Genomic DNA, 15,798 nt, shown 5'->3' on the forward strand with positions numbered 1-15,798 from the left:
GACTTTGAAAGTTACTGAGATGGGAGGAACATTTACATAAGGTGGTCAAGAGAGATGTTTCCAAAGAGCTATAATTCTGAGAACTAGATAAGGGGTGGCGGGTTATATGCTATGGAGTGTGTTCCAGGCAAAGAGAAAACACATGTGAAAAGATTCTGTAAGAGGGCCTTGTGAGCTGCTTGTGTGCTTGTCGGTGCGGACCTGGTACCTCTTTTGTGAAGCGGCAGCTGAGGTGCTCGCCATGGCAGACAAAAAGCCCAAGGCAGGAGTCAAGACTGAAAACAAAGATCATATTAACTTGAAGGTGGCTGGGCAGGATGGTTCTGTGGTGCAGTTTAAGATTAAGAGGCATACACCACTTAGTAAACTAATGAAAGCATATTGTGAACGACAGGGTTTGTCGATGAGGCAGATCAGATTCCGATTTGACGGGCAGTCAATTAATGAAACAGACACACCTGCACAGTTGGAAATGGAGGATGAAGATACAATTGATGTGTTCCAGCAGCAGACAGGAGGTGTCTACTAAAAAGGGAACCTGGTACTTTACTCCAGAACTCTGTTCTTACAGACCAAGAATACATTCTCAATTAGAAAACTGCAATTTGGTTCCACCACATCCTGACTACTACAGTATAGTTTTCTTTATTTTTTTCATTTTCCCCTTCCCCATTCCTTTATTGTACATAAAGTAACTGGTGTATGTGCACAAGCATATTGCATTTTTTTAAACTAAATGGCCAATGATATGTTTTGATTAACATTAAATGGAGATGGGATGGGGAAAAATACTGGTTCTGTGAAAATATCCCCTTTCTCCATTCGTGGCATCCTCATTCAGCTCTTATCTTTATATTCCAGTAAGCTATTTTGCTCTCACGGTTTTAACAAAAAACAAAACAACAAAAAACCTGAACAACATAAAAATCCTTGCATACCTTGTTCGATTGGAAAATTTTAATGTTTTTCATTTATCATTGTAAAACCAAGGACAATTTTATAACTTTTTTGTACGTAGCTGTTACATGTAGGGCAATCTGTCTTTAAGTAGGGGTAAATTACTCTTAAAAAAGATTCCTAGATAGTTTTCCCTTCAAGTCAAGCGTCTTGTTGTTTAAATAAACTTCTTGTTAAAAAAAAAAAGAGGCCCTTGTGAGTGGAACTTGGTAAATGAGGGAAATGTGGTAGGAGATAAAATCAGAAGGAAGCAGCAACTGGAGTATGTAAGGCTAGAGAGGTGAGGGAATCGAGGATGAACTTGTGGCAGAGATTGGCAACTTCACTAAAACTTATTTTTATTTTCTTCCTGGGCATATGGATAGTATACATTTCTCAGCCTTCCTAGAAGTTAGATACAGCCTGGAATTTTGACAGGTGAAAAATATGGTCACTTAAATGAAAACATCAACAGAAGTTAGACACTGCCTAAGATCAGAGAATTTTAAGAGACAGCAAAACAATAAACTCAAAATGAAACAAAGAGAGAAAAAAGCTGAGGGAAATTACAGAACTTAAGCAACCTGTGATATCATATGAAGTGGTGTACCATACTTATAGTTGGAGTTCCAGGAGAGAGGAAGAAAGCAAAGAATGAAGAAATAACTTAATTGGTAAAGGTTGAAATTTTTTAAATTCGAAGAAACTATAAAACTCATACAACCTGAGAAAATCAACCTCAAGAAGAATAAACAGATGGGGGAAACTCAAGGCACATCAAAATCAAATTGTTAAAAATCAGTGACACAGAAACTTACATCTTAAAATCAGGCATAGAGATGGGAAGGTGAAAGCGAGGAAGACACATTACTGACAAAGATAAGAACTATCCAGATTTCTCAAGTTACACAAGCCAGAAGGAAATCACATCACCTCTCTTAAAGTATTGGGGCGGGGGTGGGGTAGGGGGTGGGAATGGCTAAATCTTGAATTCTACAACAAGCAAAACATTTCTTGAAATATGAAAGTACTATCCGGGCACTAGTGGCACATGTCTGTAATCCCTGAGACGCTGAGGCAAGGAGGATTGCAAGTTCAAAGCCAGACTCAGCAACAGTGATGTGTTAAGCAACTCAATGAAACCTTGTCTCTAAATAAAATACACAATAGAGCTGGGGATGTGACTCAGTGGTCAAGTGCCTCTGAGTTCAATCCCTGGTACCAAAAAAAAAAAAAAGAAAAAGAAAAAGGAAGAAAGTACTTAGAAGAATACAAAGACAAACCATGGGTGGGGAGAAAATATTTACAGTATATATACCTGATAAAGGACTTGTATGCAAAGTCTATGAGAACCCTTAAAACTCAACAATAAGAAATAAACAATCCAATTAAAAAATGAGCAAAGCATCTGAATATATACTTTTTAAAATATTGTATACAATAAAGATGAGAAATAAGTGTATAAAAATGCTCAACATTATATGACATTCGGAAATTGCAAATTAAAACAATAACAAGATGCCACTAATGCCTATTAGAATGGCCATAATCCAAAACACTGACAACATTAACTACTGTCAAGGATGTGGAGCAACAGGAATTCACAGTCCTTGCTGGTGTGAATGCAAAATGGTATTTACTTTGGAAGACATTTTGGCAGTTTCTTACAAAACTAAACATTCTTTTACCATATGATCCAGTTATCACGCTGCTCTACTATGGATTGAATGTTTGTGTGTCCCTTCCAAAAGTTGTATATTGAGTCCCTAACCCCAAATGTGATGAAAATTAGAGGTGGGAATTTGGACATAATAAGATCAAGATGAGGTCATAAATGTGGAAACCCCAGGATGAGATCAGTGTCCTTATAAGAAGAGGTAGTCCTTCATCGGGGACTATCTAATCTGTAGTAATCTTGACCCAGATTTGGAAAATCCCCAGCCTATCCATGGTGCAGAGAACACCAAGGGTATGGCCATACTACAGAACCAGGGACCTAATCAGCCACCCAAGTAGAGAGACCAAAAGATCTCGATTTCTCTCTTCACCTTGTGTGAACAGAGCAAGAAGGCAACCATCTGCAAGGCAGGAAGTGTCAATTTCCTCCTGGGACCTCCTGACCCTCACCAGGAACCTGACATGTTGATGACCCCCTGGTGTTGAACTTCCCAGACTCCAGAATTGGGAACAATAAATGTCTGTTGTTTAAGTCACCCAGGCTATGGTATTTTGTGATAGCCACCTAGATTGACATATGCCTGTGTATGTATCCAAATGAGTTTTAAAAAGTGTCCACACAAAAACTGCAAACGAATGCTTATAGCAATTTTATTCATAGTTTCCAAGACTTGGAAGCAGCAAAGATAAACTAGCACAGGTGAATGGATAAGTAAATTGTGGTATATACACACAATGGAATATTATTCAGTGATAAAAATACATGAGCTATTTAAGTCACAAAAAAGACATGGAGAAATCTCAAACATATATTCCTAGGTGAAAGAAACAGTCCAAAAAAGCTACATATTATATGATTCTAAAAATATGGCACTCTAGAAAAAGGCAAAACTATGAGGACAGCAAAATAACCAGTGGTTGCCAAGAGTTAGTGGAGAGGGAGACATGAATAGGAGGATCTCAGAGGATTTTTAGGGCAATGAAATTATTCTTTATGATACCATGAGGGTGGATACCTGTCATTATACATTTGTTCAAATTCACAGAATAAAATCAAATGCAAACTCTGGACTTTAGACAATTATGATGTGTCAATGTAAGTTCATCAATTCTAAGAAATGCACTACTCCCAGCAGGGGATTCTGATAATAGAAGAAGATATACATGTGCAGACTATATAAGGAACTGAAACAACTTCATAGCAAAAGAAAATCTGGCTTTAAAATAAGTGAATGAGCTAAGCACAGTGGTACATACCTGTAATCCCAGCCAAGGCAGGATTGCAAGTTCAAGGCCAGCCTCAGCAACTTAGCAAGACCCTGTCTCAAATAAAAAATAGAAAGGTCTGGGGATGTGGCTCAGTGGCCTTTGGATTCAATCCCTGGTACCAAAAATGAAGTAAAAAATAAAATCAAATAAGCAAATAACCTACATAGACATTTCACAAAGAAGACATACAAATGGCCAAAAGGTATATGAAATATGCTCAACATTGCTAGTCATCAAGAAATTGCAAATAAAAACCTCAGTAAAATATCACTCTAGGGGCTGGGGATGTGGCTCAAGCGGTAGCGCGCTCGCCTGGCATGCGTGCGGCCCGGGTTCGATCCTCAGCACCACATACAAACAACGATGTTGTGTCCGTCAAAAACTGAAAAATAAATATTAAAATTCTCTCTCTCCTCTCTCTCTCTCTAAAAAAAAAATATATCACTCTAGTTAGAATGGCTGCACTAAAAAGACAAAAGGCAATGAGTGCTGTCAAAGATGTGGAAAAAGAGAACACTTACACATTATTGATGGGAATGTATATAAGGACAGCTATTATAGAAAACAGTCTCGCAGTTCTCCACAAAATTAGAATAGAACTTTTATTGATTGGGTTGTATTTTTTTTTTGGTGTTTAGTTTTTTGAGTTCTTTATATACCCTAGAGATTAATTCTCTGATGTGTGAGGAGTAAAAATTTGCTCCCAAGATGTAGGCTCTCTATTCACCTCACTATTTCTTTTGCTGAGAAGAAACTTTTTAGTTTGAGTCCATCCCATTTATTAATTCTTGATTTTAATTCTTGAGCCAAAGGAGTCTTATTAAGGAATTTTGGGCCTAATCCCACATGGTGGAGATTAGGGCCTACTTTTTCTTCTATTAGATGCAGGGTCTCTGGTTTTATTCCTAAGTCCTTGATCCATTTTGAGTTGAGTTTTGAGAGATAGGGGTTTAATTTCCTTATGTTGCATATGGATTTCCAGTTTTTCCAGCATTCTTTGTTGAAGAGGCTATCTTTCTCCAATGTATGTTTTTGGTGCCTTTGTCAAATATAAGATAACTGTAATTATGTGGGTAGGTCTCTGTGTCCTCTATTCTGTACCATTGGTCTACCAGTCTGTTTTAGACACTTCTCAGAAGATAATATATATGAAAAAATGTTCATCATCGCTAGCAATTGGAGAAATGCAAATCAAAACCACTCTAACATTTCATCTCACTCTAGTCAGAATGGCAGCTATTATGAAGATAAACAACAATAAGTGTTGGTGAGGACGTGGGGAGAAAGGTACGCTCATACACTGCTGGTGGGACTGCAAACTGGTGCAGCCAATATATGGAAAGCAATATGGAGATTTCTTGGAAAATTGGGAATGGACCACCATTTGACCCAGCTATCCCTCTCCTTGATCTATACCCAAAGGACTCAAAAACAGCATACTACAGGGACACAGCCACATCAATGTTTATAGCAACACAATTCACAATAGTTAAACTGTGGAATCAACCTAGATGCCCTTCAATAGATGAATGGATAAAAAAATGTAGCATATATACACAATGAAATATTACTCAGCAATAAAAGAGAATAAAATCATTTGCAGAAATGGATGGAGTTAGAGAAGATAATGCTAAGTGAAGTTAGCCAATCCCAAATAACCAAATGCCAAATATTTTCTTTTATATAAGAAGGCTGATTTATGATGGGATAGGGAGAGGGAGCATGGGAGGAATAGAGGAACTCTAGATAGGGCAGAGGGGTTGGAGGGGAAGGGGAGCGGGCATGGGGTTAGAAATGATAGTGGAACGTGATGATCATTATTATCCAAAGTACATATATGAAGACAAGAATTGGTGTGAATATACTTTGTATACAACCAGAGATATGAAAAATTGTGCTCTATATGTATAATAAGAATTGTAATGCATTCTGCTGTCATATATAAATAAAAAAATAAAATATAAAATTTTAAAAAAGAAAAAATTAGAATAGAACTACCTACCACATGATCCAGTAATTCCACAATTGATGTACACACAAATGAAAGAAATCAGTGTGTTGAAGAGATATATCTGTATTCCCATGCTTATTGTGGAGTTACTCACAACCACTAAGATATGTGAATCAACCCAAGTGTCCATCAGTGGATGAATGGATACATAAAATGTGAGATATATATATATATATATATATATATATATATATATAGCTACTTGGCCATAAAAGATAAAATCCTGTCATTTGCAACACCATGAATGGAACTAGAGGATATTACACTAAGTGAAATAAGCCAGGCACAGAGGGAAAACTACCATATGATTTCACTCACATGGGGAATCTAAAAAATTCAATCTCAAAGAAGTAGAGAGTAGAATAATGGTTACCAGAGGCTAGGAGACAAGTGAAGGGAGATGTGGATTGGTCCGTCAATGGGTACAAAATCAGAGTTAAATGAAGAGAATAAATTCTGTACCAGGAATGGTGGCATACACCTGTAACCTCAGCTACTCAGGAGGCTGAGTCAAGAGGATCACAAGTTGGGGGGCAGCCTGGGTAACTTAGCAAGACCCTGTCTCAAAATAAAAATTAAAAAGAGCTTGGGAGTGGGAGTGCGATAGCTCAGTGGTAGACTACTTGTCTAGAATGCACAAAGCCCTGGGTTCAAGAAAAAAAAAAGAGTAAATTCTGGTGTTCTAATGTACAGTAGGGTGATAGTAGTCACTACTAATGTGTTGTACATTCCAAAATAGCTGGAAGAGAGAATTTGGGATGATTAACCACAAAGAGATGATAGATATGCCAATTACTCTGATTTGATCCTCACACAATGTGTATATATATATATATATATATATATATATATATATATATATATATATATATATATCAAAACATCACACTGTACTCCACATATTTGTACAATTATTATGTTTCAGTTAAAAAGGTTTTAAATGTAATTTAAACAAAAAGCAATTACGAATGAGTGGACAGAATTTAGCACATCTAATAAGGTATAAAGCAGCACCTCAGGGCCAACAGCAGGCCTGAAGGACAGGTAGGCATGGTTATGGAAATCTACCTGCAGAAAGCTGCAGACAGAAGAGCCCATATATGGCAATCAGAAGGGAGGCTGAGAAACAAATTATCTGACTCTCCTCTGCCCTCCAATCTCCTGTTAGTGCCTCCCATTGACCAAACCCAGCTGCAGGCCAGAGGTCTAGGGACCATCCGTGCAGGCCACGGGTCCTCCTAAGGCACTGAGTAGACAAGCATAGACAAGTGGATCTGGAGGGAAAGATGGGAAGTATACATCCCAATTTCCAACTCCATGGGAAAGGAATGAAGGGAGGGAGGGAAGGGTAAAAATTCTTAGGGATGAGGGACAGAGAAAAGGGAAGAGACTGATCAAGGAGTGGCTTCTAAATCAAGGGGACTGCTCATGTATCACTAGCCAAAACAGGAGTGAGCTCAGATTAGATGTTTCAAAATGTTTATTTTCACATGAAAAGTTTCAACACCTGCCTTCTAGTTTCCTGAGCAAGTTTCCCTATCTGACCCTGGATGCTACAGACTCTAAGGCTCCCCACCTCCCTATTCCCTGCCAAACCCCTCATTTTCCACTGAGGACCACAGCCCCACTTTCTTAACGTCACACTCTCTTCACAGCTTAGGAGAGTAGCCAGCCACTGTGATGTTCTCCCCAGTGATATAGCTGGCGTCTGAAGAGCACAGGAAGGATACAATCCCCGCACAGTCCTCTGGCTCCCCAAGCCTGAATAAAACAGAGAAGAGCTGAGTCACAGCCTTTGCAGTATTGAACTGTGACCTCAGGTTTTGCTGGGCCAGAGGTGGCCTAGCATTCACCCCTATAAGCCAATACCTCACCAGGCTCCACGGATGGTCATAGTGAGCTCACATCCACCCTTCTGCCCCCAACCCAGGACTGTGCTGTGCCCCCTTAGAAAGGAGAACAGCCAGTAGACTGAAGAAGATCAAGGATCTGTCTCTTCTTGAAATTGAATTTCCCTTGAGGTAGACACTGACCTCTAAAGCCCCAAACCCCACCTACCGCTGCAATCCATAGATTTTGTTCAAATCAGATAGCGTGTACGGCAATGTTTTCTCCTAGGGAAAGATTTCAGAGTCAGCATTAGGCAGAGGGATATTGGTAGGGGTGGGGGTGGATTTGGGGGTGGGGGGATGGGAAGAGCATCATGACCCGCTAATGCCTCTCTGGGGGAAGATCCTGTTCTGGCAGTGAGGTAGGGCTCTGGTCTGCTCCCCACAGAGGATTAAGACCCCCATTCTTCTGCAGAAAAGGGGGGCTGCTGGTTCTGAAGCCAGAGGGCACAGCCTCTCAGTGATGAGCCTGGACTGAGGCTCTAGTAAGTATGTGGTCTCTGGGGGCCTCAATTCCGAGGAGCCCAGCCATGGAAAGAACCACTGAGACTGTGGTTGTGGGGACTGGGAGCAGGAGCCACTTGTCATAGTCACCATTTGGATAAAGTCAGTCTTGATCAGTCCTGGTACTATGCTGTTCACTCGGATGCCTTTTGGAGCCAGCTCCATGGCCAGAGACTTACAGAGGCCCAACAGGGCCGTCTTGCTGGTGTTATAGACTCCCAGCTTCTGTAAAGCAAAAGAAAGAAAACTAGTAGTTCTGCATGGGAAGAAGGGGTATTATTCAAACAAAACTGTGACCCTGAGTCACAGACTAAGAAGATATGCCTGACTCTAGGCCCCAACAAAAAATTCCTCCCCCACCCCTCATGTCTTCACAGGGATTTTCAAGGAGTGAAATTCTGAGATGAAGGGGCTCCTCATACTTAAGGAAATGTCAGCAGATTGCTGCCATGTGTGGCCAAACTTGACACAGAGAAAGCTGCACTACACTTTAGAACTTCCACTTAGGAAACTGGAATTAGGAGATCCAGGGTCCAGTCCTTGCAGTAATGCAAACTAACTATGCTTACCCTGAATAAATGGCCTAACACCCTGGGTTTCAGAGATAACATGACAGAATGAAAGTAGAATACCCGGTCTGTAGCATTCAGGGCGTTATGCTACTGGTACACATCTCAAGCTCACTTTATCTGGTATCAACAGCCAGTTCCCCCTCACCCCACTGCAGGGTCTCACAAGAAACCAACTCAGATGCCCCCCCAGCTCCACCTGAGGATCTCATACTCACTGATATTGGCATATAAGCTGCCACAGATGAGACCAGAACCACAGAGCCTCCCCTATGAGGAGAAAAGGAAATAGGATAAGATGACAGATGAGGTCAACTAAGAGATTATATGAGCCAGGGAATTATACTCCCACACTAAGAGAAAACCAGCTCAGCATTCATGGTGAAAAGCATAAGTGTTGGGGAACAATTTGGAACACTGGGGAGAAGCTGGACCTTTAAGTTAAAGGTCAGTACCACCAATAAGCACAGCCAGAGTGGTGTCCCTTGGGGCCCTGCCTAGTGAGAGGCAGCACTCCCAGAAAGCAAAATCCCAGTAATGTTCATGCGTCAGTAGAGACCCCTGTGGGGTCAGGGTGTCACTCATGAGTCCCAGCCTGGCTTGCCCCTTGGTGGCCACAGGACACAGAAGAGCCAGGCTCTGCAGGGGAAGGTGAGAAAGAGCAAACCCACAGTGTCTCTGACCAGAAGGGAAACAGGTGAGGTGGCCCAGAGAGGAGGGTAAGAGTTAGGGAATCAGAACAGGGGACCCCAGGCTGCTTCTCTCTGGAAACTTTGTTCCTGCAGCTACCACTCAAGGGGCAAAATCCCTGCCATTTTCTGTGATGTAATAATCTAAGGGTTCGTGAAATATCCTTTAAGGAACAGAAAGGCAAGTTCTGACTCCTCCCAGCCAATGCTTCTCTTCAACACAACTGTCACATCCCCGGGGAAGGAAGGTAGGTCTGGAAACAGAATGTTTCTCAAAAGACACACCTGTCATCTCTCCCATAATCCTCTACTTCATGGGCCCCTACCCCAAGTGCTTTCTTGGGGCAGGAAAGACCAATGTATGCCCCACCCATTCCTCTCATGCCCTCACCCCCTGTTCTCCATGTGGGGCAGCAGCTGGCTCAGCAGCAGGGCCGGGGCCTTCACATTCACGCCCAGGATCTGAAATCAGAAAGAATATAGAGAAAGGCAAGGGGGAGAGAGCAATTCCATCTGCTCAGGGCCCATTCTCCCTGGTCACTTGGAGATCAATGGTCAGAGCAGGAATGAAGCTCCATAACTGTGGCAAGTAGCCAGGGCACTGTGTTTCTTGGGACAGCCAGTTTAAGAGTCCAGATTGTGGTAGCTTCAGACACCTGAGCTGGAGAGGATCTCTGCCACGAACAGACCCAGAAATCTGGCATGTCAGGACTTTACAGCCAGGACCAACACAAAGAGAGTCTATATAAAGGAAGTTTCTAGAGTCGGGTATAGGATGAATATGGTCAGTGCCTGTTGAGCCTACTGATGGCTCCAGTGAGCCCTAATCCCATCCACTAGAGCCAGTATTGATGGTGGTATATGGGAGCCGTGTGCGCACATGCATGTGGCAAACATGATGGATGGAGTGCCATGCAGGGTGGGTAAGACCCTACGCCCAGTCCTCACCTTGTCCCAGACTTGCTCACTGGCTCCCAGAGTGCTCCCCACCAAGGGATTGACTCCCGCCACGCACACCAGGAAGTCAATGCCCTTATGGTGCTCTAGGGCCTGTGGAAGAAATTACATAAGCTGTGGATGAAGGAATGGATAAATGGTAATAATGACCCAGAGGAAATATCTAACCCCTGTCTGGCCATCCTGGAGCTGTCCAGGAGCAGAATCAGATCCTGGCAATCAGAGGTGGACTGAACTGATTGTGCCTCTCCTCTTTGGAAACATCAGCTTTCTGCCCCCATAGGACACCTGGTTGGTCCGTGGGCCCCACTGGCCAAGATCTTCACTTATGAAGTATCCCCACTTTCATCTCTTCCATTTATAATTATTTCCTTCTCTTTGCTCCCTCTGCTCTGGAAGATTCTTCCTTCGAACTGACATATCAAAAGCATATGCTCATTCTACACCTCATCAGGTTCACAACTTGCCTCTTCTAAGGGTAGTCCTACAGGAAAATCTCCTACCCTAGAGTAGTCTAGCAGACTCCTAACTCAGTACACATAGGTGCTAGAGCTGTTCTGCTTAGACTTCAACATGAACTTGGATTAACTTGAAGATTTTGTAAAAATGCAGATTCCAATTCAGCAGCTCTGGCAAGATCTGAGGTTCTGAGTCTCTAGCAAGAAGCTGTGTCATGCCCAGCTCCTGGTCATCAGATTGGCATGGCTCTAGTCTAATCATGAAGGTTCCCTCCTGTCAGCAAACTTCTGATGTCCATTTGCTTTTTCTCTGACCAGGTCCCTGTCCTGGGATGCATATGTTATTGGCCTAGAATCCAGTGCTAGAGACCCCAACTCTTCTTGCCAGAGCTGGATCTGCATATTCCCATCTGATCCATTCCTCAGCCTCTCACCTTAGCCACCAGTCTATCTCGGTCTTCAGCCTTCCCCACATGGCACACAGTGCCTGTCACGCTCAGTCCCTCCTTCTGAAGAGTGGTCACTGCCTGGTCCACGTTCCACTGCTTCCGGCTACAGATGACCACATGGGCCCCATTCTGGGCCAGATGCCTGGCGATGGCAAAGCCAATCCTGCAGATAGAGAATAAGATGACCTCACCTCTCCCCAAACTGCTTTCTCAAACCTGATACTTAGATGCAGATTGAGTTCCTGATGTAGTCTAAGAGCCGCCTCCAAGTCCTCTGAGCAGGGAAAAGGAATTATTTAATGCCTACTACATATCAGGTCTTCACAAAAGCTCCCTCATTTAATTCTCACAACTTTATGTACAATAATAATATTTTATAGATAAGGATATTTCCATATCAAATTCGCTTAAAGGAGCTTTAAAAAGTAATGTTCCATCAGAACTGTTGTAAACTTGCTGGGCACCAGGCCTAAATTGTCGAGAGTCTTTTTAACTGCCCAGCATTTTTTCCCTTTGTTCTAACCAGAGAGTTCTGGCATAAATCGTGCTTTCTCTAAGCCTAACAGCTTTGCTGTGCTCTGCAACTTAAAAGCTTTTCTGCTGAAGAGCATGCTCTCTGCCTGTTTCCTTACATTAAGGAGGGCTGAGCACTCTTGATTGGTCTGGTTAAGATAAAGGAAGGGCACAAGGCATGTTCCACTATCCTGTAGAAACCATCCAGGTAGCTTGGAATTTTGAAAGTATTCATCTATTATGGAGGCTAAGTATTGGGAACACACACAAAGGTTTAAAACACCACAGGGATCTGGGAAGTCTATAATTACTAAACAATTCTAAAATACAGTGGTCTAAATTGGTGCTATTATAGACCACAAAAGGTCAAAAGGAAGATGATGTCCCTAAAGCACAAAATCCAGAAACCTTCCCTCCTTCTACCTGTGGTAAGGACTTATTATAGACTGCAGCTCATTCTGGCAGCCAGAGCACATGAAAGCATGGCTTCTGTCCCTTCAGAGGATGGCTCTGAAGGGACACAGGAAGAAATGAAGATTTGTCCATGAAAACTCTTGGTACTGCTCTTGAGACATTGCCCTGCTTATTCCCCAGTGCCAGTGGACATTCTGTTGTCAGTGAAACCCCTGAGTCTGAAACACAATAGGAATTGGGTTTCTCTCTATTAGATGAGGATGCCAAAAGACCGTGGCCACGGGGCTATGAAGTATGTGGGCAAGAGGGCTGGCCTGGTGGCAATAAGTTAAATATCTGGGGATTACCCAGCCAGTAAATGGTAAAGACTAGCTTCACATGCTGCTCTGATTGACTCAGAATAACTGGTTTTCTGACTACCTCATTCTTGGAGCTCAGAAACCAGATATTTTAGGGAGAGATTTGGAGTTAAATACCAGAGCTGTGTGATGAGGTAGGGACCCTGAGCAGGCAGGGATACCTGATGTGAGCAGGACTATAGTGACATCTGGTCATGAGGCAGTCAGGGACTTCCATTCACCCACCCTTTAGTAGATCCGGTGATCACCGCCACTTTATCAGCCAGGGAGCGGCTCTTATCTGCTCTTTCACTGAACATTCTTGTTGATAGAGGGATGGAGGAGCAATGAAGACCCCTCAAGGTCCATGATAACGCCCTGAACATGGGTGGAAGTTGTTATCTGGCCGTCTTCCTGAACACAAAACTTCCCAGGGGAAGAACCTGGGAAGACATTACATTACAGAACACATTAGGAACCTGTGTCGTCCTGCATCCTCCAGGGAGACTCCACTGAAGTCTCTGATAGGTGTCCCACCATCCTCCAAACTTACCAGGAAGCTATAGAGCCATCCATGTCCTTTCTATGGCCAACTCCCCAGGCAGGCTCCCCTGACCTATAGTGAACTACCCCACTGAGGCAGACAGGGCCAAGCATGGCAGTGGCTCATGGTAGAAGCCTAAGGGGTACTTGCCTAACCCATCTCCACACCTCCAAATAAAGACTATCACCATATTCTTTTGTTTTTGTTTTGTTCTTTTTGTGATTCTGAACCTCATGCATGGTGGGCAAGTGCTCTATCCCTAAGCCATATCCCCAGTCCTTTTTAGTTTTCATTTTGAGACAGGGTCTCACTAAGCTGCCCAGCCTGGCCTTGAACTTGAGATCCTCCTGCTTTAGCTTCCTGAATAGCTGAAATTTTAGTTGTGCACCATCATTCCTGGCTTTATATTCTTCTCAGAGTTACCTCCGTACTTCCTCTACACATCCAACATCTGAACATTGAACTTGTATATTAAAAAAAAAAAATTTTTGGTGGTTCTGGAAATGGAACCCAGGGCCTAGCACACGCTAAGAATGTGCTCTACCACTAGGTTATATCCCCAGCCCTTCAGCATTGAACTTGTTTTTTTCTCAACATCCTCGGTTTCTGACCTTTCCCTAGCCTGCTGCAACCTTCTCTCTCTTCAGGTCCTCACCTAAAGAAACAGTAGTAGCCTCCCTGTCAGAGATCTAAACTGATCAGCATGTCTGACAGGCAAGTTGCTTCCCCTCACCACACATGACTCTCAATCAACTCTAAATAAAGTCCAGTTACTCCCTACGTTCAAAAAACTTTCATGGATCATCAATCCCTGCTTCCTTCTGACCTCCAGTCCATACTGTCCATGCTTACCTGCCCAAAGATCTCATGGCCTTGTGTCATTGTAACCACATCAGTGACACCTCATACCTGAAACAGCTGTCTCTCAGCCCACAACATTCACCTCAAACCCCTCACCACCTAATGGGAGACCAAGGAGCAATAATTATCTAAGACTGGCTGCCTTACTTACTGCAAGGCAAGTAGTTGTTTTGGAGGTGGCCCTGGGAAGCTATGCTAGGAGAATGAAGAGAGTGGGATGGAAAAGAATTTAAATGACCAAGGACACATAATCAAATAGGTTATCTCTATGAGCAACTGGAGCTCAATCCTACTAAGAAATTCTGAGCAAGTGTTTCAAATTTCAGAGTTAATCCAAGGGAACTGGAGACTTAGGGTGGCCAATTATCCTAGTTTCCCAGGATTACAGGTTTAGCACTGAAAGATCTGCATTCCAGGGAACCCCCATGCAAACCAGAACCACTAGCCACCTCCATGGGTTATATTTCCAACTCCCATCAGTTACTGGTGAGGGCTGCTTCTGAGCAGCAATAGTTTGCAGGCACAATCTTGGCTCTTGAGACACAAATGCCTGTTCCAAAGAACTGATATATCATTTATAAGGACTGAGAGCGGCAGCCCAGGGCTAGAGGAGGGAAACAGGGCCTTTGAGGGAAGTAGGATGGTGCTTGGGACTATTACAGCCTGAGAAGCTATCCAGGCATAGAATCTAGTGAGATTGGGCCTGTAATGGAAATAGAGAGGTGACCAGCATAGAAGGGACCTAGATAAGGTGGAATAAAGAGTGAGGCCAGGGATGAAAGAGGGCTCCTGGAGGTTTTAACAAATTAGTAATTTTATGTAAATAAATGACAGTCATGCTCAGGAAGACAAACTTCTTTCTGGGCCCTAATGTCTAGAAGAGATAATCATTTCTTTAGTGCCCATTTTTCACCTTGATTTAATTCTTATTCCACTTTTTGAGTGGTTTAGGCACCATTAAGTAGGGAATTAATACAGGAAGCTAACCTGACCTTTCCTAGAGGAAAAAAAATCATAAGTCTCTAAAAATAGACAAGTTCACATCTGTTCTACATCAAAGCTTTAAACAATCATGCACTTTCTATCTAAATCTCTGGCTTTCAAAGCAAGTTCAATCTTGTTCATCTCAAGGAATGTTGGAGTCTAAATCATGTCCCCTCACTAGTCATATGTCCAGGCCCTAATCACCAATGCCTCTGGAGATGGAGCCTTTAAAGAAATTATTAATAAATTAATATAGCTGGGGTGGGACTTTGCAGAAGAACAAATGCCACGGGACATGATCAGGGCAATTCCCAGAGAAGAAAATGCAGCCTTAAATACATTTTTTTTCCAGAAAGGAAATAATTTAAAACAATACAATAATATTTCAATTTAAGAAGTTAATAAAAGATAAATGCTGACAAACTCAAGTGAAAAGAATGAAAATATAAATTAAAGCAGAAGTCATGAATTTGGGAATAAAAACAAGAGAATAGAAAAATATATCAGATTCTAAAAATGGTTTTCTTTTGGTCACAAAACTATAGTTTAATTTTTCCCTTGAAAATTAAACTATAGTTTAAATTAAAGTTTAAATTTTCCCTTGTATTAATTTCCCAAATTTTCTATGAAAAAAGCATACATTATTTTTACATTTAAAAGTTGATTTTTTCCAGTTATTACTTGGAGAAATAGCAGGTCCTCGGGCTAGGAAAGGAAAAATGTATCTTTAGTGCCA

General features: G+C 42.2%; 2 protein-coding genes across 2 annotated transcripts; one reads left to right on the forward strand and one right to left on the reverse strand.

Annotated features, from left to right (window-relative positions):
* Window positions 1-241: 241 nt before the first annotated feature.
* Window positions 242-663, forward strand: LOC308648477 (small ubiquitin-related modifier 2-like; the record flags this gene model as incomplete). Its single annotated transcript, XM_081293240.1, has 1 exon — window positions 242-663. The coding sequence occupies one exon, from the start codon at window positions 242-244 to the stop codon at window positions 527-529; it is 288 nt and encodes a 95-aa protein (XP_081149366.1). The 3' UTR covers window positions 530-663.
* Window positions 664-7,542: 6,879 nt separating this feature from the next.
* LOC308648281 (dehydrogenase/reductase SDR family member 2, mitochondrial-like) lies at window positions 7,543-13,059 on the reverse strand (the record flags this gene model as incomplete). The annotated part of the gene is made up of 8 exons (XM_081292923.1): window positions 7,543-7,654; window positions 7,952-8,007; window positions 8,377-8,511; window positions 9,074-9,125; window positions 9,936-10,006; window positions 10,493-10,594; window positions 11,394-11,571; window positions 12,920-13,059. 8 exons carry the CDS (start codon window positions 13,057-13,059, stop codon window positions 7,543-7,545), a joined length of 846 nt encoding a protein of 281 aa, XP_081149049.1.
* Between the last annotated feature and the right edge of the window lie 2,739 nt (window positions 13,060-15,798).

This window comes from Spermophilus citellus (assembly GCF_964194105.1).
Source record: "Spermophilus citellus genome assembly, chromosome: 4".
In the NCBI taxonomy this organism is placed as follows: Eukaryota; Metazoa; Chordata; class Mammalia; order Rodentia; family Sciuridae; genus Spermophilus; species Spermophilus citellus.